The following is a 23596-nucleotide window of genomic DNA, read 5'->3' as shown; positions in this document are numbered from 1 at the left end:
GTTCACAGCATCTATCAAGTGACCAAACCTGGTCCCTGACTCCTGCCTACATGAAGTACCTTATGACACAAGTTTGTATCTGTTACAGTCTTCTCCTTCCACCATCCCCCATACTCCACAAGCTGGTAGTTTCTATTTCATTTTTCAAGTATACATGGAAAAAAGTAATAAATTCAACTTTCGTGGGCCTGTATGAGTGTGTGAAGTGATGCTATAACCCTGTGCCTGGATGAGTACTAGACAACTCATTTCAAAACTCCTTTCTTCTCTCTCTTCAAAGCAACACCTGCAACATCCTCCTGACAACTTTTAATAAAAGACTAGAGCTGGTATCTCTCTCATGATTCTACACTTCAGATCTTAAAATCTGATCGGGTGTAAGTGCCAGGGTCCCAACAAAACTGTCTTTTACACAGTGTCCAAAACCAACAGATGACAGCAGCACAGCAGCTTCAGAGTTAGACTCTCCAACATCAGGGGCACAGTACCTTGTTCAGCTTGAGTCTGCCCTTAAAAGAATTATTCCTACTCTGCCCTCCCCTGAAGGGCCATACAGGGAATCTGAGGAACTGCAGTGTGTTAACTAGACCACCCCAGCTTCAAAAGAGATCAGGAACCCAACCCAATACTGTTTGCTGTGCAATCAAACAGACCCTTCCTCCGAAGACAAGCAAACTGAAATATCACCATTACTTTAATCATAGTCAAACAAGACTTGGGGTTTTGAGATACAGAGATGCCAGCCTGCTCTGCTGCCATGGTAACAGACTTTTAAAAACTGTTCTCCTTAATAATAATAAAAAACCCCAACTGCACGGTGCTTTAAGAAAGACTTTATTTTGACATTATTCCATCCCCCTCTTTTACATGGTAAGTTTTATTAATAAGACTGCAAGTCTTCTGAAACTTAAGAGCAGTGCTTTCTGAGACAAACTGGTGCTGCTGCTACTGAGCCCATCACTGAGCTCCTTGAAACTAACAGCACATAAGGGAGTGGATTAGTGGAAAAAAAAAATTATCCAAAGCCTTGCCTCTCCAGAAACAGACCCTACACAGAAGCTCATCAGCCACCATGGCAAAATTTGTGCTTGTAGAGGAAGAACCCCACACTGAAGCAGGGGAAGAGTGAGAGGAGTCCTCCCCTGAGGAGGAAGAAGTGACAATGTGTGATAAACTTACTGCAGTCCCTGCTCCCCATCCCCCTACGCCACTCTGGGGGTGGAGGGAGAGAAAATCAGGGTGAAGTTCAGGAGGAAGGGAGGGGTGGGAGGAAGGTGTTCTTCAGATTTGGTTTTATTTCTCCTTATCCTACTCTGGTTTGATTTGTAATAAAACTGGTTTCCCTGATTTGAGTTTGCTTTGCCTGTGATGGTGCCTCTCCCTGCCCTCATCTTGACCCACGAGCCTTTTCAATATATTTTCTCCGCCCTGCCCAGATGAGGAGGGGAGTCACAGAGTGGCTCTGGTGGGCACCTGGCATCCATGCATGGGCAATAGCAGAAGCTCGTGGCACTTCAGGAGACCAGGATTCCAACTGATCTCTGCTGGACCCTGTGTTTCTTCCCCTGGCCCTGCATGGACAGGATGCTTTTGCAGATAAGGACACAGAGTCCACATGAAAAATTACAGAGCAACTCCTATAGGAAAAGAGCCCAATACAGGAGGAGGACAGAACACAGCAAATCACAGTCTCCTCTTTCAAGGGTGCAAAGAAAGAGTGCACAAAACATGCAGCGAGTCTGACAAAGATTAACAGTTACCTCCTTATGGAGCACACAGTCCAGAAGAAATTCGGAAATTAGATGTCAGTGGCTGTGCTGCTAGAGGAATGATTTGCTAAACTGTCTAAAATGCTTAACCCTTGAAATGGGCCCTTCTTTATACAGATAAAGATATAGGCTGGAAGTTTAAAAAGGCTCTAAAGCAGAATAAATTACTTTTTTGTGTATTGGGCAACTGAACTCCAACTACAAGTTATACATTATCTGAAACTGGTATTTGCCTAGGTACTAGAGGTGATCCATTTTAGTATCTGTAAACATCAGAACTGCTAAACAGCCAATACAAAACATGCAGTGGGCCATATGCAATTAGATTACAAGCTCTCTGCCTGCCCTTATCTCGACCCAGGAGGTGTAGGGTCCAGACAAAACCTGCAAGAAATGGCTGAGGGAGCTGGGGTTATGTAGCCTGGAAACAAAGGAGGCTCAGGGAAGACCTTATTGCTCTCTACAACTACCTGACTGGTTTTAACCAGGTGGGAAGAGTCAATCTCTTTACCCAAGAAGCAAACAATAGGACAAGGAATGGCCTCAAGCTCCATCAGGAAAGGTTTAGATTGGCTACAAGGAAAGCTTTCTTCACTGAAAAGGTGGTCAGGCATTGGAACAGGCTGCTCAGGGCAGTGGTGGAGTCACCATCCCTGGGCAGATGTAAAAGCCTTGTGGATGTGCCACTTAAGGATGTGGTTTAGTGGTGGCTTGGGAGTGTAGGGGTAACACTTGGACTCTGTAATCTTAGACGTCTATCCCAACCTAAACCATTCTGTTATTCTACTATAAAGAGAACTAAAAAACAGAGACAATGGGATGGTAAAAAGCGTTTCCAATAGTTGGAGCATTTTGCTATGGCTGTGAGCATGAGATTGAAAGCTGGTCATAAACAAAGCGACTCTGAGAAACTTTCCTGGCTTTGTTCAAGGCAGAGCATCACCTGAGGACTGGTGCTGAGAGCTTTGGTATCATACAAGCCGCAATATCCTGTTCTATAGCTGCCCATGTGCCCCCTAACAGAAGTTGTCATCCCTGAAACATCCTTAAAGCACAGTGAAAGGACACCTGTCAGCACTTCCTCAGGGCTTTATCGGTGCTAACTACAAGTGTCAGCAAGGCTGCAGCTACAGGAAGTCTTTTGGGTTTTTTAATTGAACAAGACACTGAACTAAGATGACTGAAGATGTGCAGTTTCGATAAATACGTAACACCACTCGCCTAAGCAACAGCCCTATTTGTGATGATGGTATGATGGTGCTGCATCACACTAATACCAGCTCAGCTCAGGCATCCCTCAGCAATTCCCCTTGTCCTCAAGTTCACCACTTCCCACTAAAAGAACTGGTTGCGTTTCCTAGAAAAGCACAGCTTCCAGCTATCAGGGTACTTTAAAACAATTAGTCTTTTGCTGATGGCATTTTGTCCACTAAACAACATTAGAAGTTTATTTTCAGGAGAATTGTAAATTATATATTTTAGTTTCACCAAGAAAGCAGCAAAAATCTGTACTCAGAAATACACAGGTCTCTCCCTAGTGAAGTTTCCCAAGGCTGTCACCTCTTCATGCCCACATGTGTGTGTTTCCAGCAACAGAATTGAAAAGAACCACTTGTGCCACGAGGAATCCTAACACATCCATGTAGTTAGAGTAGTCACATCCATTCTCTTCCTACAAAACACAGGCTCCGCTCCCCTTGAAAGCCCTAATAAGCCTTCTCTGCCTCAATTGCAATTAGAATTTATCTTCCTTTGAAGTACAATTCTGGACACTCACTTCTTATTCATTATGAGCTTTTCCAGGACCATTTAAGACACTAATCTATCTCTCTCTCTTTACCCGCAGGCAACACAGAATCACATTTCCTTCCCCTGCAGTGGAATGGAGATGGCAGCTGATAATCTGTCACGGGATCTCTTAGTACACAGTTTTCTCAGTTTTAAACTGGTCATCTCCAACCTTCAACAGCAAAACTACTGTTATCAATCCCCATATCTTGTATTTCATTTAGCACAGTTTAATTTTATGTCTATTATAGAAAACCTGTACAACTGAGAATCAGCTGATGCGCCAGTCTTTCTCTACAGGAATGACACCTCCAACTATCTAAGCATCTGGTGGTTCTACATGTCTCAGTAGTACACAAAAATAAAGGTCACTGCAGGACAGTAGAAAACTCTTTCAGATAACTACAATTATACCAGTTTACCTACAAGGAAATGTATTTTCCCCAGATTAGTCACCTCCATAACCAGATGTTGGGGTTTTAGTTTAGTCTGTTTTTTCTCTGTTAAAGGAATTTTCTCCCATATGCATGTTGCTAGGGGACAAATAGCTGTACTTAAGAAAGACAAAAGGGGAGTGGGGCGGACCTGGCTACTCCTTTGTCTACACCTGGGTGTGGGGTCAGTTCGCTCTGAGCGTCCGGGGAGAGAAGCTGCAGAGAAAGGAGCTGCTGCTTCTTTCTTTTTGGCCGTTCTTTCTTCCTGCTGGAAACAACGCCGGGACCCCAAAAGCCGCTTTCCCTGCCCTGCTGGAGACCGAGCTGTGGCTGCCCTGCTCCGCTGCTGCTTCGAGCTTTCGCTACGCTGTAGCCCTGCTCGCCCTGCCTGCCTGGGCCTCCGTGGGTTTTTCCCATCTGGATACATCTCGTCTGCCACCCGGGATTTGCGTTCGTCCCTGCCGTTCCAGCCTGCTGTCCCTGAGAGCCCGGGATCAACTGCCCAGCGGTTTGTGAAGCCTTTGTTCCATCCCTTCCTGGGATCCCAGGGCACCAGAGCCGCGGGTTTCCCGAGCTCGCTCCGGAGCGCCCCCTGCAGCCGCGGGGGAACCATCGCACCTGCCCTGCTCACCGGGAGCCGCCAGCGCCCCTGCCGGCTGCGAGCGGAACTGCACCCGAGGGGAAAGGGCCCGACAGCCGAGAAGGCTGGCACTGGGTTTGTGATTGCTGTTACTGCCAGAGTTGTTGTTGTTTTGTTTGACTGGTTATATACATATATATATATATAGTAAAGAACTGTTATTCCTATTTCCCACATCTTCGCCTAAAGGCTCTTGATTTCAAAATATAATAACTTGGAGGGAAAAGGGGTTATATCTGCCACTTCAAGGGGGGCCTCTGCCTTCCTTAGCAGACACCTGTCTTTCAAAACCGAGACAGATCTTGGCGCCCAACGTGGGGCCTAAGGGCATTAAGAGATAGAGGTGAAAAAGGAATAACAGTTCCTCGATAACTTTATTTTGTGTGCTGGATATTGGAACCTTGTTAGGCAGCACTATGTGGTCTAGTTTACCCTGGTTCGGGTGGCATGTAGCCGTGGCTATATTCTTCCCCTTTGCAGCTCCTTACTTGAATATGGGTCCTCTGACTAAGGCTACCATTGCTGTTATCCAGCTTGCGTTATGGGTCGAGAAGGTGAGGAATTCATGGGTTTTTAACTTCCTCCGGAATGTGGGCACATGGATAAACAGCTATCACACACTGAGCACATGTTTTTGGGGTTATGTTAACAATGGTACCTTCTGTGAGGAAATGACACCAGGAGAAGTTTTCTCCCAACCCCTCAACCAGTTCTTTGGGCCCACCCCATCAATTTTCGAAGGGTTTAAATTCCCTCTGAATACTAACCATCTGCTGCTGATAGGCCTACTCTATTTAGCATTCAAGGATAAGTTGAGATTGGCTTGGATATCTACCCGGACACCAGCCCCAGAGACTAGAGATCCTACCCCAGAGCCTGATCCTGCCCCAGAGCCTGACATGGCCCCAGAGAGTAGAGTTCCTACCCCAGAGCCTGATCCTGCCCCAGAGCCTGACACGGCCCCAGACACTAGAGATCCTACCCCAGAGCCAGAGCCTGCCACAGCCCCAGACACTAGAGATCCCGCCCCACAGATTGATACTGCCCAACAGTCCACCTCAGAAATGGACTACCCAAACTGGGTGGGGGTACTGGCAAAAGGGATGCAGGAGATGTGCCAAGAGATGGGTCAGGTGCGCCAGGGGATATGCCAGGAGATGGGTCAGGTGCGCCAGGAGATATGCCAGGAGATGGGCCAGGTGCGCAAGGAGATGTGCCAGGAGATGGGCCAGGTGCGCCAGGAGATATGCCAATTGCTAAGGGAATACACCTCCTCAGCTAGTGAAAAACCCTCTCCCTGCCCCAAAGAGGGTGAGTCCGATGGTGCAGCAGTGGAACCCACGGATGTTACAACCATCCAGGCTTCAGCTGAACCACAAGGACAACCACAGCCAGCAGCAGTCGCCCCTGTGCAAAGGAGGAAGTATAAGACCAAATCAGTACGACCAGTTAATGATGATGGGCAACCAGGGCCCTCACAACCAGCAGGAGAGCCAGAGCCAGAAGTCATCACTGAGTCCCTGTCGCACGACAGTCTCCGTGCTATGCGAAACGACATTGTGCGAAGGGGGCGTGAGCCTTATACCACCTGGCTGCTTCGGGTTTGGGACCTTATGGGCACAAGTGTGCAACTGGATAGTGGTGAGGCAAGGTATCTGGGATCGTTGACCCAGGACCCAGGTGTGGACCAGATATTTGTGAGGGAGCCAGGGCCTCTCTCTCTTTGGGAGCGGCTCTTAATGAGTGTGAGAGAAAGGTTCATTCACAAAGAAAGAATGCAGGAGTATCATCATAGAATGCAGTGGAAGACACTCGAGCAAGGGATCCAACAGCTAAGAGAGGTGGCAATATTAGAGGTACTCTTTGGGAAGGATGGACAGCATGATAATGACCCCGATAAGGTCAGGTGCACAGGACAGATGATGTGGAACCTGGCAAGGCTAGGGCCATCACAATACACCACCTTCATTGCAACGATTGATGCTGACAATACCCGAGAAACAGTGGGCTCTGTTGCCAACAGGCTCAGGCATTATGACAGCATGATCAATGGCCCGCTAAAAGCTCATGTCTCTGCTGTGGTCCAGGACCTCAAAGAGGAGATGAAGGAGAAGATGGAGGAGATGAGGGAGGAGATGAGGAGGGTCAGTGTGGCACCAGTGCGAGTCACAGGCCCCCAAGTCAGAGCCCGTCGTCCCCCTGCTAGAGAGAGAGGGTACACCCCACGAGCTGAGCTGTGGTTTTTCCTGTGTGAGCATGGGGAAGACATGAGAAGGTGGGATGGGAAACCCACCTCTGCCCTGGCAGCGCGGGTGCGTGAACTCAAGGAGGGAGGCACTAACCGAGGGGGTTCCGCTAAGGTGAAAGTAGCCCCAGCCTCCCGTGACCGAGCTGCCAGGCATTACAGAAGGGAGGATGATATGTCGGATCCCCTTGAAGGTACCTCGAGCATGTACACCCAGGGAAAGAATGATAACCAGGGCTAGAGGGGCCCTGCCTCTAGCCAGGAAGAGGCACGGGAGAACCGAGTTTTCTGGACGGTGTGGATCCGATGGCCTGGCACATCAGAGCCACAAAAATATGATGCATTGGTTGATACTGGGGCACAGTGTACTTTAATGCCATCGGGACATGTGGGGGCAGAACCTGTATCCATCGCTGGGGTGACTGGGGGATCACAGCAGTTGACCCTTTTGGAAGCTGAGGTGAGCCTGACTGGGAAGGAGTGGCAAAAGCATCCGATTGTGACCGGCCCAGAGGCCCCGTGTATTCTGGGCATAGACTTCCTCCGGAATGGCTACTACAAAGATCCAAAAGGACTCAGATGGGCATTTGGGATTGCTGCTGTGGAGGTAGAGGGCATTAGGCAATTGAACACCTTGCCTGGACTATCTGAGAATCCTTCTGCAGTTGGGCTCCTGAAAGTGGAAGAGCAACGAGTGCCAATTGCCACCTCGACAGTGCACCGCCGGCAGTATCGGACAAATCGAGATGCTGTGATCCCCATCCACAAGATGATCCGCGAGCTGGAGAGTCAAGGGGTGGTCAGCAAGACCCACTCACCCTTCAACAGCCCCATCTGGCCTGTGCGCAAGTCTGACGGGGAATGGAGATTGACTGTGGACTATCGTGCCCTGAATGAAGTGACTCCACCGTTGAGCGCTGCCGTGCCAGACATGTTGGAGCTCCAGTACGAGCTGGAGTCCAAAGCAGCAAAGTGGTACGCCACTATTGACATTGCCAATGCATTCTTCTCCATTCCTCTGGCAGCAGAGTGCAGGCCTCAGTTTGCCTTCACCTGGAGGGGCGTGCAGTACACCTGGAATCGACTGCCCCAGGGGTGGAAGCACAGTCCCACCATCTGTCATGGACTGATCCAGACTGCACTAGAAAAGGGTGAGGCTCCAGAACATCTGCAGTACATTGATGACATCATTGTGTGGGGGAACACCGCAACCGAAGTGTTTGAGAAAGGAGAGAGAATAATTCAAATTCTCCTGCAAGCTGGTTTTGCCATCAAGAAGAGCAAGGTCAAGGGACCTGCCCGAGAGATCCAGTTCCTGGGAGTAAAGTGGCAAGATGGACGACGTCAGATTCCCATTGAGGTCATCAATAAGATCACAGCAATGTCTCCGCCGACCAACAAGAAGGAAACACAAGCTTTCCTAGGTGCTATAGGTTTCTGGAGGATGCACATTCCCGAGTACAGCCAGATCGTGAGTCCTCTCTACCTGGTTACCCGCAAGAAGAATGATTTCCACTGGGGCCCTGAACAGCAGCAGGCCTTCGCCCAGATCAAACAGGAAATTGCTCACGCCGTAGCCCTTGGCCCAGTCAGGACAGGACCAGAGGTGAAGAACGTGCTCTACTCTGCAGCCGGGAACAAGGGTCTGTCCTGGAGCCTCTGGCAGAAGGTGCCTGGTGAGACTCGGGGCCGACCACTGGGATTCTGGAGCCGAAGCTACAGAGGATCTGAAGCCAACTACACTCCCACAGAGAAGGAAATCCTGGCAGCTTATGAAGGAGTCCAGGCTGCCTCAGAAGTAATCGGCACAGAGGCACAACTCCTCCTGGCACCCCGACTACCGGTGCTGGGGTGGATGTTCAAAGGAAAGATTCCCTCCACGCATCACGCCACCGACGCTACTTGGAGCAAATGGATTGCCCTCATCACGCAGCGCGCCCGAATTGGAAACCCAAGTCGCCCTGGGATCTTGGAAATAATTACGAACTGGCCGGAAGGTGAGACTTTTGGGTTATCTTCTGAAGAAGAAGAGGAGCAGGTGACACGTGCCGAAGAAGCCCCACCATATAACGAGCTACCAGAGAGTGAAAGACAATACGCCCTCTTCACCGATGGTTCCTGCCGAATTGTAGGCGCTAGCCGGAAATGGAAAGCCGCTGTATGGAGCCCCACACGACAAGTTGCACAGGCTACTGAAGGAGAAGGTGGATCGAGCCAATTTGCTGAGCTCAAAGCTGTCCAATTAGCTCTGGACATAGCTGAAAGAGAGAAGTGGCCAAAGCTCTACCTCTACACTGATTCATGGATGGTAGCCAATGCTCTGTGGGGTTGGCTGGAAAGGTGGAATAAGGCAAACTGGCAGCGCAGAGGAAAACCAATCTGGGCTGCTGAAGAGTGGAAAGACATTGCCACTCGGGTAGAGAAGCTATCCGTGAAGGTCCGTCATGTAGATGCTCACATCCCCAAGAGCCGGGCTAATGAAGAACATCGTAACAACAAACAGGTAGATCAGGCTGCGAAAATAGAGGTGTCCCAGATAGACTTGGATTGGCAACATAAAGGAGAACTGTTCCTAGCTCGATGGGCCCATGATGCCTCAGGTCATCAGGGCAGAGATGCCACCTATAAGTGGGCACGAGACCGAGGGGTGGATCTAACTATGGACAGTATCTCCCAGGTTATCCATGATTGTGAGACATGCGCTGCGATCAAGCAGGCCAAGCGGGTGAAGCCTCTGTGGTATGGCGGGCGATGGTCCAAATACAAGTATGGGGAGGCCTGGCAGATTGATTACATCACACTGCCTCAAACCCGGCAAGGCAAGCGCTATGTGCTCACAATGGTAGAAGCCACCACTGGGTGGCTGGAGACCTACCCTGTGCCTCACGCTACTGCCCGGAACACCATCCTGGGCCTGGAAAAGCAAGTCCTTTGGAGGCATGGCACCCCTGAGAGAATCGAGTCTGACAATGGGACTCATTTCAAGAACAGCCTTATAAACACCTGGGCTAGAGAACATGGCATAGAGTGGGTGTACCACATCCCTTACCATGCACCAGCAGCTGGGAAGGTTGAGCGGTGTAATGGACTGCTTAAAACCACCTTGAAGGCACTGGGTGGGGGGACTTTCAAAAACTGGGAGATGCATTTAGCAAGAGCCACCTGGTTAGTTAACACTCGAGGTTCCACCAGCCGAGCAGGCCCTGCCCAATCTGAACCCCTACAAACAACAGACGGGGATAAGGTTCCAGTGGTGCACATGAGAGGTATGCTTGGAAAAACTGTTTGGGTAAAGTCTGCCTTGAGCAAAGACAAACCCATCCGTGGGGTTGTTTTTGCTCAGGGACCAGGCTGCACCTGGTGGGTGATGCAAAAGGATGGAGAGACCCGATGCTTACCTCAAGGGGACCTTGTTTTAGGGTGAACTACCCATGGCTCTGTACTTGTATCAGTATCAGCATGTATATTTGTATATAATTTGGGTAATGCATAGATTTATATGGTTAAAAAAGTTAAGTTTCATGTAACATGTTAGTATGGGAAAAAATTCGGGGTGGATAATGTTGGGGTTTTAGTTTAGTCTGTTTTTTCTCTGTTAAAGGAATTTTCTCCCATATGCATGTTGCTAGGGGACAAATAGCTGTACTTAAGAAAGACAAAAGGGGAGTGGGGCGGACCTGGCTACTCCTTTGTCTACACCTGGGTGTGGGGTCAGTTCGCTCTGAGCGTCCGGGGAGAGAAGCTGCAGAGAAAGGAGCTGCTGCTTCTTTCTTTTTGGCCGTTCTTTCTTCCTGCTGGAAACAACGCCGGGACCCCAAAAGCCGCTTTCCCTGCCCTGCTGGAGACCGAGCTGTGGCTGCCCTGCTCCGCTGCTGCTTCGAGCTTTCGCTACGCTGTAGCCCTGCTCGCCCTGCCTGCCTGGGCCTCCGTGGGTTTTTCCCATCTGGATACATCTCGTCTGCCACCCGGGATTTGCGTTCGTCCCTGCCGTTCCAGCCTGCTGTCCCTGAGAGCCCGGGATCAACTGCCCAGCGGTTTGTGAAGCCTTTGTTCCATCCCTTCCCGGGATCCCAGGGCACCAGAGCCGCGGGTTTCCCGAGCTCGCTCCGGAGCGCCCCCTGCAGCCGCGGGGGAACCATCGCACCTGCCCTGCTCACCGGGAGCCGCCAGCGCCCCTGCCGGCTGCGAGCGGAACTGCACCCGAGGGGAAAGGGCCCGACAGCCGAGAAGGCTGGCACTGGGTTTGTGATTGCTGTTACTGCCAGAGTTGTTGTTGTTTTGTTTGACTGGTTATATACATATATATATATATAGTAAAGAACTGTTATTCCTATTTCCCACATCTTCGCCTAAAGGCTCTTGATTTCAAAATATAATAACTTGGAGGGAAAAGGGGTTATATCTGCCACTTCAAGGGGGGCCTCTGCCTTCCTTAGCAGACACCTGTCTTTCAAAACCGAGACACCAGACCACCGTTTTACACTCTGCCTGCTTGAACAGAGTGGCAATTCAGTGCTTTACGTCTGCTCATAGCATATTACAGCTGGAAAGTAATTTTACAATGTGAATAGATTTTAAAAAATTTTATTCTTTGTTGAGTTAAACGGTCCTTTAAAAAACTTTGGACACACTCAAACGCCTCAGAGAACCAACTTGCTATTCTCTGGATTTGAAAGTCTGACCCTACTGCGAGCTGCCTGGATGGAGCACACAGACTCTTCCAAGTGCTAAGCAGGGAAGATTGTTTCTGTTGCTGGGATGTCCCATTCCAGATGTTTTAAGATGCACACAATATGAAAATTACCAACAGCGAGCTAGACAGAGCCATTCATTTTTAAGCAGAATTCAGAACAAAGACATTTTCTCAGAATGTTTGTGTAGTTTGAAACAAACCTCCTTTTTGTTTGGCCAGTGAGTGTTAGCAGAGTCAGAACAGTTTTATGCAGGATTAATATAAATTCCTAATATTCATCACTGCATTTAACAGCTGCTATAATAACCTTTTAAGTGAAAATACTCAAGTGTTTGATGGTCTTAAGTGTTCCCCACCCATATCCAAGGCAAACACTACCAGCTTTTCCTTGGATGATATTTACAGACAGTGACTCACCTGAAAAATAACCATAGTAGAAAGCCATGAACCAAACAAACACCTAATTTTTATTCAAACTAATAAAATGCTGCTGCAGGGGTACCCTAAGTGGTGGGTGAGACTTTCCTATTTCTTTCAAAGAGGCTGTTAAATTATTTATCCTCTCTGAACCTCTGGGAGGGCACATAACAGAATTCACAATTCAAGCCCCTCAAAGGGCATTTTGACCTCTTGCCTTCCCCTGACCCATTTCAGTGTGGATTTTGCATTTTCTTCTATTCCAGAGTGTAAGAGGTCAAAAGATGGGAATTGCCGAGTTCCTTCCTGTGTTCCCAAAGCAACTCAAGGCAGATTTTGGCTCTGCTCTGGCTTGTGTGGGTACAGAAGTTGCCTTATCCAAAGTGCAGGAAAGTGCAGGCAAGTCAGTACCTCAAAGTGAGTCCCAGGTGTCTGGACACTTCACAGCAGAATTCTGTATGTCTTTTGGGAAAGCAAAGCACCGAAAATTTGGAAGGGTTTATGATGCAGATAAAGGGAAGGAAAAAGAAAGAAGATACATTCATACTGTGCATTAAATCCAGTCACTAGTGGAGTTTTCTGAGATTTCAAAATCCTTTCCCATCTCACTGCTCTAAGCAAAAAAGGAACAATCTGCTAAAAGTCTCTACGGGTTTGCTTCACCAACAATGCAGTGAGTTTTCAGGTGACTTCAGTATAAAACTTCTTCACCTCTCCATATTTCTCTGAGAAAAAAGGTAATACTAGGCTATTCCATAAAAATACTCCAGTTCTATGTCTATTAAAAAGATGACGCAGGTATCTAAGTTTGTAGAAAAGTTAATTTTATGTGGCTATCATGTTAAAAGATTAAGATATATTTTTATATATATACACATACACACAATACAAAAGTCATGAGAGTCTTTATTGGAATAAGGATTTGGTGACATGGCATAATCCAATTATTCCATTTTTCCAGGATACGGTGGTATGTTTACTCTGACTGCTATAAATGTCAGCCTTGTGGGCTGAAACTGATTTTGTCCCATGATCTTCAATGTCTCAAATAAGGAAATAAGATGCTTACTTAGGGATTAGTCTGTAACAGCCCAATCCCGAGCATACCAGGTACTTTTATCGAGTCCATCCCAGTGTAGCCTCTGCCCAGAGCACTGAAACAACTCTGACTGGTGCCCATTAAGTGATTTAGTATAAAGCTATGCAGGTAAAAGAATGCATCATCCTCATCAGTAAATGATGTGCTATGGACCATTCCCACTGCTTCAGAAGCAGTTCTCCACCTTCAGTATAATTAAGCATCATTATTTCAACAGGCTGATTCTCCCAAAAGTATTCTTTTCTAAGTAGGGACAACGCATTAATTACAAACCCAAATTTTAAAGAGCAAAGTGTTATTATTAAAATTAAGCTCCATTTTAGAACAGTTGTGATTCAATGACTTTACTGTGAACTTCGTCAGGCAATCTTTACATGCAGGTAACAAGAAAACTTGAAGTTGTAACCATACAGCTTTTATAGAGAAGGGTTTTCCATTTTAAAACAATGGATGGGGAAACAGAGTTTTTAAATTCCCATGCACAAGCCCAAACTGCAGAGCCAACTTTTCAGCATTGGCATCCTGACCATGATTTGTTTATGTTGGAGCTTAGAGCCAAGGAAAGAATTTTAGCATTTTAGTTACCCAGACACACAATTAGTACTTCAGCAGCCTTTCCGTTCTAATTGATCTGTTCACATGACAAATGATGAACATCTCACTTGTCAGTGTCTTAAGCAGTAGTTTCAAGATCTGAAGTGTTTGACAGAGCTGCTGGAACATTTGAAATTTCACTGCCTCACTTTCCTAATTAACACACGAGCTCCAGACAGCCAGGTTGACATTTTACAGTTAGGCAATGGAAGTTAACTACAGTTCTGTTAAACACTGAAAGTTTGAAGATCTAATGTCTATTCTTAAAAGGCACTTGGAAATTAAATTCATGCTTTTGCACCAGGACCTGGAACTACAGTTCATTATACTCACACTTGAGAAAGTTAAAAAAACGCTCATCAAAACAATTAAGACCCAGCAGCACACACTTGCCTTGCTCTGAAAGAACACAAATCTTTATCACTGCAAGTGTAACACAGAAAGTTTCTCATCTGCCATTTCTCACAAGATGTAATTTAACAGCTTACATAATGTTACTGTTTTATAATGAATATTGTGGTTGCTAGCACAGAAACCTTTGTTACCTCAAAAATGTTGGAAGAGAAAGGAAAAGCCTCAAGACTTAGTTTGAGAAAATAAAACAGGTCACATGCCCACATCAGTATTTTGACCCAAACCAGAATTTTCCCAGCAATTTTAATGAGGTGAATTACTCACTTAAGTAATATCTAGATTCACTGCATGAAGTCTTTCAGCTGATTACTGACAGCAGATTAAACATTTAAATATTTAAATGCAGTTTATTCAGAGTGTTCATCACTTTTCATCATGTTTCTTGTTAAATTCTGTCTTATCTTAACAGCATTTGTTTACATGACAGTAAGTCTAAAAAGGCCCATATTCATAACGCTTAACAGCTTCTAAAAGGCCAAAATGACGTTTTCCTTCCAAAATTAGTTATCTCATAGGCTCTGCATCTTAACTGCCAAAAACCCTCAGTGTCTTTGGCCACAGCTGTAGAAATGAAACCATTTGAAAGCCCATCTGAAAGTCCAACTTCTTCTATCCATAATAAACGTGTGGTGTTGTGACCACCACAACCTACTGACTTGTCACAGAAGGGAATTAAATATCACATGGACAAATTACAATTTTTGTTGTCTAAACCCCAACCTTTCATTTCTACAGTCATACCACATTGAAAAAATATCAAAACTCTGGACAGACCAGTTGAGTGACAAAATCTTCATCTGCAAAAAAACAACTTCTGTAGTTGGAAATGCTTTAATTCCAAAACCTTTAAAAATCTGGGCTTGTGACTAAACTTGTAATGAAGAAAATAAAAAGTTTATATTCAAATGTGTGCTTTTCATAACTGGTGGTTCTATTTTCATTTAGCCATCAGAAACTATTTGCAGCAACAGGTACCAGACCAGTATTTTAAGTATCTAGTATTGAAACCTTTGTGAAGGATCACACTATCACCGACACCTTCCACCTAACAGAGCTCTTTACAGTTCTCTCCATAGCTTCTGTATTCTTTCCAATTCTGCTCTTAAATATATTTTGGGGGGGGGGGGGGAATTTTTCTTTCCTACAGTGTTTCTTCTAAACCACAAAAATACACCTGAACAAATCTCAAAAAGCTGCATCCACAAATAAAATTCTCTCTCAGAAACAAAGGAACATGAGTTAGCATTCACATTACTTCTGCAACCTGAGATACTCATTAGCAGCTCTCACACTACCACAGCAACAAACCAACTCTTTCCTTAGAATTCTTTACACCAAAACAGAGGTTATGTCCATAGACAGCAACAACGAACCACAAGCAAGAAAGCCATGCAGTTTGAATAATCCTGAACTCAACTTTCATTCTCTGATGCTCATTGTGCAAAAGCATGATGCAGGACTGGTCATCAAATCCAACCATCCCTGACAGGGAAGGACGGTGTACTTCTGTGGTGTGTTATCGCCAAAAATTACCTCTTTGGCGGTGTTTTTATTCCTCCTAATCCTAAGAGAGAATGAGTTGGAGAACTCCCCAGTGCAGGAAAAGACAAAAAAGGAAAAAAACTTCATTTTAATTTTTAGCCTAGGTTTATTGAAACTGATGGTGACCAATAGCACCAAACAAGAACTTGAACTCGAGATTTTCTTCTTCTTACAGTTCATCAGCAAGAAGTGATGCAACCCTTTACCACTCAGTACTTCAGGGTGACCTTCAGCACTCTGTTTAATTGCTAACACATTCTGTTTCACAGGCAGCCTGCTTATCTAGTATAAAACACCCAAAACAATCCTTTGTTCATTTATTAAGTCACAAGGACTTTTGCTTTTCTTGAGGGAAAAAAAAAAAGCCAGTACTTGCCAAGACATAGTCTAGTAATACAAAGCAGATGATCCTTTCATTTGCTTGAAATTACAAGTAACTTGTTTTCAATCAGCAAGTACATACAATTTCCCAACTCAGTTACATCATCTGGTTTGATAGTTATCAAATACATCAATCCCAAGGCTAAAATGCTGACACACTCCAGTTTGAAATGGCAACATGATGTAAGCACTCAAAAAAAAAAAAAAAAAAAAAAAGTTTGAGAATAGTACTGACAAAGTTTTGTAGGTGTTTGCTCCATTACTGAACATCTACCAACACAGAGGAATCTGCATTCATTTTATTACAGATAACTCCATTTTTAAAGATTTAGTCAGGAAAAAAATTAAGCCTTACCTCTGGTTTACTGAGGCTGGATGACACAAGAGAACCTGATCCCACATCCAGATCCCACTGTTTTCTCCCACTGTTTTCTGGATCCAGAGCAGCAATTCGTCCATCCAAAGTGCTGATAATGACCAGAGATCTGCAAGTTGGAAACATTCACAGTCAAAAGTACAGCAGGATGGACTTCACCTATTAGCTGCCTTTTATATTTAGTAAAATACAACTCCAACCCTTAAGTCTCTCTCTTATATTCTGCAGAACAGCAATTCAGCTGGGTAGCTCTACCCAGACCAACAACAGAGTAGAAGACCTGAAGTCTCTGGCTGGATGTCATAAACTGATTTCCATGTTGTAAGACACTTTCAGAGTTCAGATTCAGGGGAAGGCAATTGACTTTTTGCTCCCACATGCAGATGTTACCACTACAACACTGAATGAGATAATCTTTTTTGAGATATTTATACAAACAGTATGGATCCCACTTCTTCCAGTCCCCTCCAAACTGATCGTTAATACATCCCTTCAAAACAACCTAAACCCGAAACTATTAACCCAGCCAATCGGGACGTAAGAAATATTACGTTGCAACTAAGTTTTCAATGACTTTGGATGAAACTCCTGGGATATTTTGTAAGTCTCTGAATAAAACAAGTCCCTCCAAAGGCATACACAGGGAACTAGAAACAACCTCCAACACCTGCAGACCACAAAGCAAGGAAACTGGGTTTTGCAGCTTAGGCTTTAAGTAGCCTGATGTCTGGGGACACAGGGCCATGGCAGGCTGGCTGCTGATTTCTACAGTGCCTGAAGTGCCTCAATTTCAGTAAATCTTGTTTCTTACAGAGCTGTACAAGTAGAATAAACATTTCTGGTTGGGCTAGAGCTCCAGCATTAAAATAAACAAACAAATAAAATAAACAACACATCAGAGACAAAGCACTGACAAGGCATTTCTGAAGGGCCTTTTTTTTTCCTTGAAGATTGTTTCTCTCTGACCTGAAAAAGCTGGGATTGTGTTGTCAGTTTGGCTTGCAGCAGCTCACCAATCTTCAAAGGCAGAGGGAGTAGAACTTGAATCACTTTACAGGCTGCTTGCACTGAGGGGGGTTGAATCTAGTGACCCAGAAGGACCTTTATAGTGACTGGTTTCAATGAGAATAAGGAACTGTGCAAATAAACTGATGGGGAGATTAACCAGTTTCAGGTGAAGGTGAAAGGGCAGGGGGCTGGTAATGCACACACACACATGTATATTAATTTACTTTAAATAATAAGGGACAATAAATTATTGTGTAGAACTCAAGGCAAATATATTCACTTGTCCAAAGTTAACAGTGTAGTAACATGGAGGAAAGGATGGGGTTATTAGTTTGCTTTAAGGAGGGAAAAACTGAAATCATGATCTAAAAACATGTTGAGGGAGGGTGGCTCATTACATCACCTCTAACAAAGGTCATGTAAAACATGGCAGTTTTACATGTAAAAGTAACCCACACAATTTATAGGATTTTATAATGCTTATAGCACTACACTACTAATAAAAAGAAAAATAAAGATATCTTTAACCTGTTCCAAAAATGCCATAGCAGCTCCTGCTTCTGAAGGTGGCCAAGCATCACATTCCTCCAAAAGCTAAGTTTAAGAAACTGTTGGAAAAATACCAATTGTGCAAATATTTGCACAGCAGAAGACATAAGTTTTTATAAGCTGAGTACAAACACTTTTTCCAACTGTACAGAAATGAAGACTGGGTTAATAATAAACCAGATTGCAGGAGATTGACTATTCTCAATACTGTAAACAAGTGCTCACACACTAAAGGCCTTGGACACATATTTAACACAATCTGTTTGCTTTATGGTAAAGCAATTTATCTGAAACCCTCTAGCATTGCATAACAAAATATTATTCCAAGTGGGTCTACTTAAATTTTATGTTGATCCTCCTGACAACTAGGTTATAAAAAGAGGTAGAAATGCAGCTAGAATGAAGGGAATTTTGGCAGCAATACTGCAGAGAAGACAAATCCTAAAATCGCACTGTGAAATGTTTTCTTCCCATGTACTCCCATTGTTTTCCTTTATCTAATTCCTCCTGTTTGACTTCTCCCTCAAGTAACAAACGTTTCATGCCTCTGTATCTTACATTTCTGTATTATCTTTCCCCAGCAGATGCAAACCTCAGTCTTCCTTAGGAGTTACCTCATTATTTAAGCCTCTCCACCGCCACTCAAGACAGCGGTTTTGGAATCTGTACCTGCACCCTGACCTCCAGTCACGCAAATCGTGCTGTAACCGCACTTCAGGTTCAAGTACAGCTGCTTAGGAAAGAGGAGGGGAGTGTGGGGAACCTTTGTGCCAGCAGCACACACTTGGAGAAGCTGGTTTAACCAGCCACTTCTGCACACTGTAAAAATCCTGGCTTTTCCTGGGTGCAGTGGCACTCTGGGTTTGTCCCCTTGGTTCATCCACGGCTGTAGAATGGACTTTGTTTCACTCACTGAGCAAACACTTCCATGAGACAGAGGAACAGGACCAGCCCAGCTATATCTAAATCTTACATGTGGCTACCTTTAGAACTGGAACCAGGTGTACAAAAAACATCCATTTCTCTCTGCTTTTTTAATAAGTGATTAATTTTCAACTAAATAGCCACATTAATGGTTCAAACTTCATTTTGCTCTTCAGCAATAATACCACACATCAGAAAAACAGAGTTAAAATTCCTTACTCTTCTGATAAAATCCTTCATTACCTACTCTATTTGTCTGTGAATTAAAATCTTAATACCTGTTCTCCTCTTCTCTGATGGACTCCAGTGAATTAAAACCCCATCACTTGAACTCTAATTGGTGTAAGATCTGAAATTTGTGCCCAAAACCCTCAATAGTGCTATACTTTCCCACCATCAGATTTTCCACTCCCTTTCTCTGTGAGATTCCAGTGCTGGCAGCTTTGTGTACTGAGAGCATGAAGTGGTGACAAGAGATCTTTCCATTGCTCAGGTAGTCTAATCAAGCACTAAATTAACACATTAGGATAAAGGCAATTTAGGCAACTACTTCAAGAAAATATTTCAGAGCTTAAAAACAAACAGACAGGAGACTTGCTTTTTGTCAGCCCATAATGCCACTGTGGGTTTACTGCAGTGTATTATGCCATTCTTACATCAAATTCTTAGAAACACCAGCAGAATACAGCCATGGTTCTAGAAAAGAGAGAGTCCTTTCAGCCACCTGTTTGCCAGCCTTTCCTGGCTCAAGATGTCAGGGCTTCAATTCCTGTGATTCCATCACATTATACTGAAAAAACAATATTTTTGATGCATCTTTGGGCCAACTGATTGACGAACCGAAACAAAACGGAATTCCTGACTCAGTTTCTGTTTTGGTTAGGCCTGACAAACTCTTTTATTCTCTGAAAAACAACACCTTTTCACTGGTTTTACCAACATCCCTTCCTGATTGGGGTAAAGCTGAAAGACTACGTCAACCGAAGAAGCCAGCCTCCAGGAACACACGAGTTTTCTGAGAACACTACCAAACCAGATTCCCCTCTGAGAAGGGAAAACACAAAATATTACCCATCTCAAGGTCAAAAGTCACAACTATAACACCAAGGAAGTGAGGAGGATAGAGACAAACAGCATAAAGGCTGTGTCAATACCTGTTGACAGTAAACCACAGACTATACTAGGGAGTGAATCACATCACAGAGATACTAAAGAAGGAAAAAAAAACCCCTCAACGATCAACACCACAAAATCATAATTCGTTAGTCTCCACTAGCCTGGACCAGAACAAAAAAAAGATACAAAAACAAATTACTCAAAATTAGGCGGTCACTTAAATCCCAGGATCCATCACCCAGGCACCTGAGAAATGAACATTGGTAAAACAAAGACCTGCACTTCTTGCTTGGAGCTGCTGGTCCACAATATATTGTGAACCAAAGGATGGAGGAGAAGAAAATCCCTTCTGGGCCCTTACAGATGGCCAACAGCGGGACTAAAGCAAGGGGCCAGTTCATGGAGCATACACAGACATCAGTAATCAGAGCAGCTGGCAGAGAACAAGCTAATGTTGTATAGTCAGATTTTATTTGCACTTTGTCACCACAAAAACACATCTGGACACACTTCCCTGACCCCAACCACCTACAAACAGTCTCTATGGCTGAATGAAAATGTTTTCTTACCAGTTCCTACCCTCTTTTGCTCACAGACAGGAACTTGTTATTCAAGGGCAGTGATAATGTTCCCCCTTGAAATTATGCAAAATATCTACTGCAAACTTCCATATGCATTGACAAAAGGCCAGTCCTGGGCCTTAAGACCTTTGTTAGTATCCCATAATGAACACAGCCCACTTTCTGAGACCAAGAGGCCTGAGCATAGCTCTGTTGCACCTTACAGAAGTGAAAGTATGATTTACCTACAAACAAAAGGGCTAAGACAGCAAGGGAAGTTGCAAACAGGACAGAGGAAGAACACTTCTTTAGGTCATCTACACCCTTTCACTGCACCAAAACTTTGCATTTATTCAAATAAGTAGTTTTTGTTAGAAAAACAAAGCAGAACTTATCATCATCTTTGAACATTTACCACCATTCCTGTTTTAGTTTAAAAGAGCCACCAAAACTAATACCTTCAACCCTCAAAAGCCACCTGGGATATTGCAAATACAGCTGTTTGTTAAACTTGAACTCTAAGCAGCTATTCCAACAGCAAACCCTGCATGTTTATAGGCAAAGAGCACAGTAAATCACCAACCCTCCTATTTTCCTCTAGGAAAACAACAAAAAAAAACCTTCAAACCAAGATGATTATATTCATTTGCCTACAGCAAAGACAGTTGGGGTTTTGGTTTTGTTCTTTTTTTTCCATATTATATTGACCTCTATATTGCATGGGTATTGCTGAAGAACAATTAGCTGCAATGAGTAGAGCTCTCAGAAACACAGATTAAAAAATAAAGAAATGCAGGCAAACACTATGGCCAGGCAGCCATTCTATTTTTATTTGATGACAGCAAATCTGTTCCTACATACTAATCAATTACAGAGAAGCTACATTTAATCTCAGGCTTAATTTACTACATTGAACATCTTTAGTGTATTCTACTTAGCTCTAGAATGCAAACAGAAAATGTATTTTTAAAAATTTGGAAGGCTAAATAAATGAGGGTCCTATTAAAATTTGAATACAGTAGAATTGCAATAAACCAGGTGGTATTTTGATCACCTGATACACAAAGGAATGATCCTGTTGCTAACTGGTGAGACTGCCTTCAAAGAAAACAGGATGCCAAGTTATCAGCCAGTTTCTTGTTTTAAGTGAATGCTTGGGCATATTAATAACAAGCTTTGGGATATTCATTTTCAGGTTTTCAAATACAGCAGGCATTTAGTCATGCTGTTCTTCCTTTAAACTCTCTGTGGTTTATCACCTCATCATTCTCAGCCAATTCAGAAACAGACTGGAATCAGCTCAGTAACATTTCTGCACTTGAGTCATTCATCTAAGTCTTCCTTTTGCCACACACAGTTATTAAGTATTTTATTTCCCCTTGTTATATTCTGAAACTTGTTCATCAATTTGTCTTGCATGTTTGGCTTCCCCTCAGGCACACCCCAGTGTCTGTGCTGAACAGACAGTTAAGTACACGGGGGAACTGCATTTTCTTTAAAACAAAAAGATGACAGAAAGGACAAAGTGCTCTGAACAACTGTGAACTGCAGGTGTTGGGAAGAGTTTAGACTATAGATGCAGTGCTTTAGGGTCTCCTTCCCGCAGGCACAGAACTGCCACCTGGGACCAAGGCAGGGAAGGGATCGAGACGTGGTATTACCAGGGTAAGCAGACGGGCCAGATGTCACATAGCGTGACATCCGGCAGCTTGTTTGTCTAAGAACTAAGACGCCCTTTCTCCTTGCTAACAACCGCGTAAAGAACAAGCACCTCAGCGCTGGTGAGGTCCCGAAGTTCCCTTTCCTCATTGTCACTGCCTCCCCCTCGGTCCAGCCTGTCCATCCCTGTAGCGCTACTCCAGCCCCATCACGGGACTCATCTCTTCCACCCCTTCTCCCTGCACCTCTGCTCCGGTCCTGGGACACTTCCCTGCGTGTCCCGCAGTCCAGCCCCACGCACCAGCGTGCAACACCCTTATTTCACCCCTTTCCCAAGCACCAGTCTATCTACGATAACCCTACAGCGCAACTCTGCCTCCTCCCCTCTCCACTCTTCCCACTCCAACACTCCCGACCCATCCCACCGCTATTCCCGTCCAAGCCCACTCCCGCACGGTCCCTTCCCCACACACGACCCCCGGGACCCTGCAGCCCTTTTCCCACGCACTGCCCCCCTCCCCAACACCCGCAGCTGCTGATTCCCAGCCTAGACACAGTGGTGTCCCCCCCCAGCACCCCCAGACAACGACCCTGGACACTGCACCCTTCTCCCCTGAGGCACTGACCCTCGCCCAGCACCCCCACACCGGACTCCAGCCCCCTCCCCAGCATCTCCACGCTCAGACCACTGACCCCCACCCCAGTCACGGACACCCTTCAACAGTCCCAGACACTGACCCCCATCCCAACCACTGATACTCCCCCCTAACCAGACCCAAACACTGATCCCCAACACCCCTCAGCCTCCCCAGGGGCTGACCCCACCTCAGCCGCCCCACACCGACATCCCAATCAGTCACTGACCCCCACCCAGCCACAGACACCCCTGAGGAGCGCCAGTCCCCGACAGCCATCCCAGTCACCGACACTCTCCCCAGCCAGCCCAGGCATGACCTTCACCCCAGACACCGACCCCCCCCTCTCACCCAGGCACTGATCCCCACCCCAGTCACCGCCTTGCCCCGCTCACCTGCTGCCGGTCCGGGCCTCTCCGCTGCCCTCAGTCTCCTGCTCTCCGGGCGCCGCGGGGGCCACACCGCCCTCATCGTCCTCCACTGTCACGTCCGCGGAACCAGCGGGCAAAGCGGCGGGAGCGGCGGCCGCCCCCAGCCCGAACGCGGCCTCCACAGCCGCGGCATCGCTCGGCGGCGGCTCCGGGCCGCCCGCCACCACCCTCAGCAGCACCAAAAACGCGAAGGCGGCCAGAGCGCTGCGGCCCCGCGGCCCCCGCATGGAGGGGCCCGGCTCGCCCGCCGCCGCCACCCGTTAGGACATGAACGCCGCTGTCGCTGTCGCCGCTGTCGCCGCCACAGAATGGGCGCCCGCCG

The 23596-nt window shown here is 45.8% G+C and overlaps 1 protein-coding gene across 1 annotated transcript in view; it reads right to left on the bottom strand.

The window, feature by feature from the left end:
- Window positions 1–23596, bottom strand: part of EIF2AK3 (eukaryotic translation initiation factor 2 alpha kinase 3) — a 49802-nt gene extending 26206 nt beyond the window's left edge. Inside the window, exons 1-2 of the mRNA XM_032109143.1 lie at window positions 23239–23596; window positions 16372–16501 (exon numbers count right to left, since the gene is read on the bottom strand). Of these exons, the coding sequence (XP_031965034.1) occupies window positions 16372–16501; window positions 23239–23501 (393 nt within the window). The 5' untranslated portion in view covers window positions 23502–23596. The remainder of the gene's footprint in view (window positions 1–16371; window positions 16502–23238) is intronic.

The sequence above is a fragment of the Corvus moneduloides genome, chromosome 5 (genome assembly GCF_009650955.1).
Source record: "Corvus moneduloides isolate bCorMon1 chromosome 5, bCorMon1.pri, whole genome shotgun sequence".
Taxonomy (NCBI): domain Eukaryota; kingdom Metazoa; phylum Chordata; class Aves; order Passeriformes; family Corvidae; genus Corvus; species Corvus moneduloides.
The sequence above is the reverse complement of the archived record's forward strand: the minus strand, read 5'-3'. Positions and strand labels throughout refer to the sequence as shown.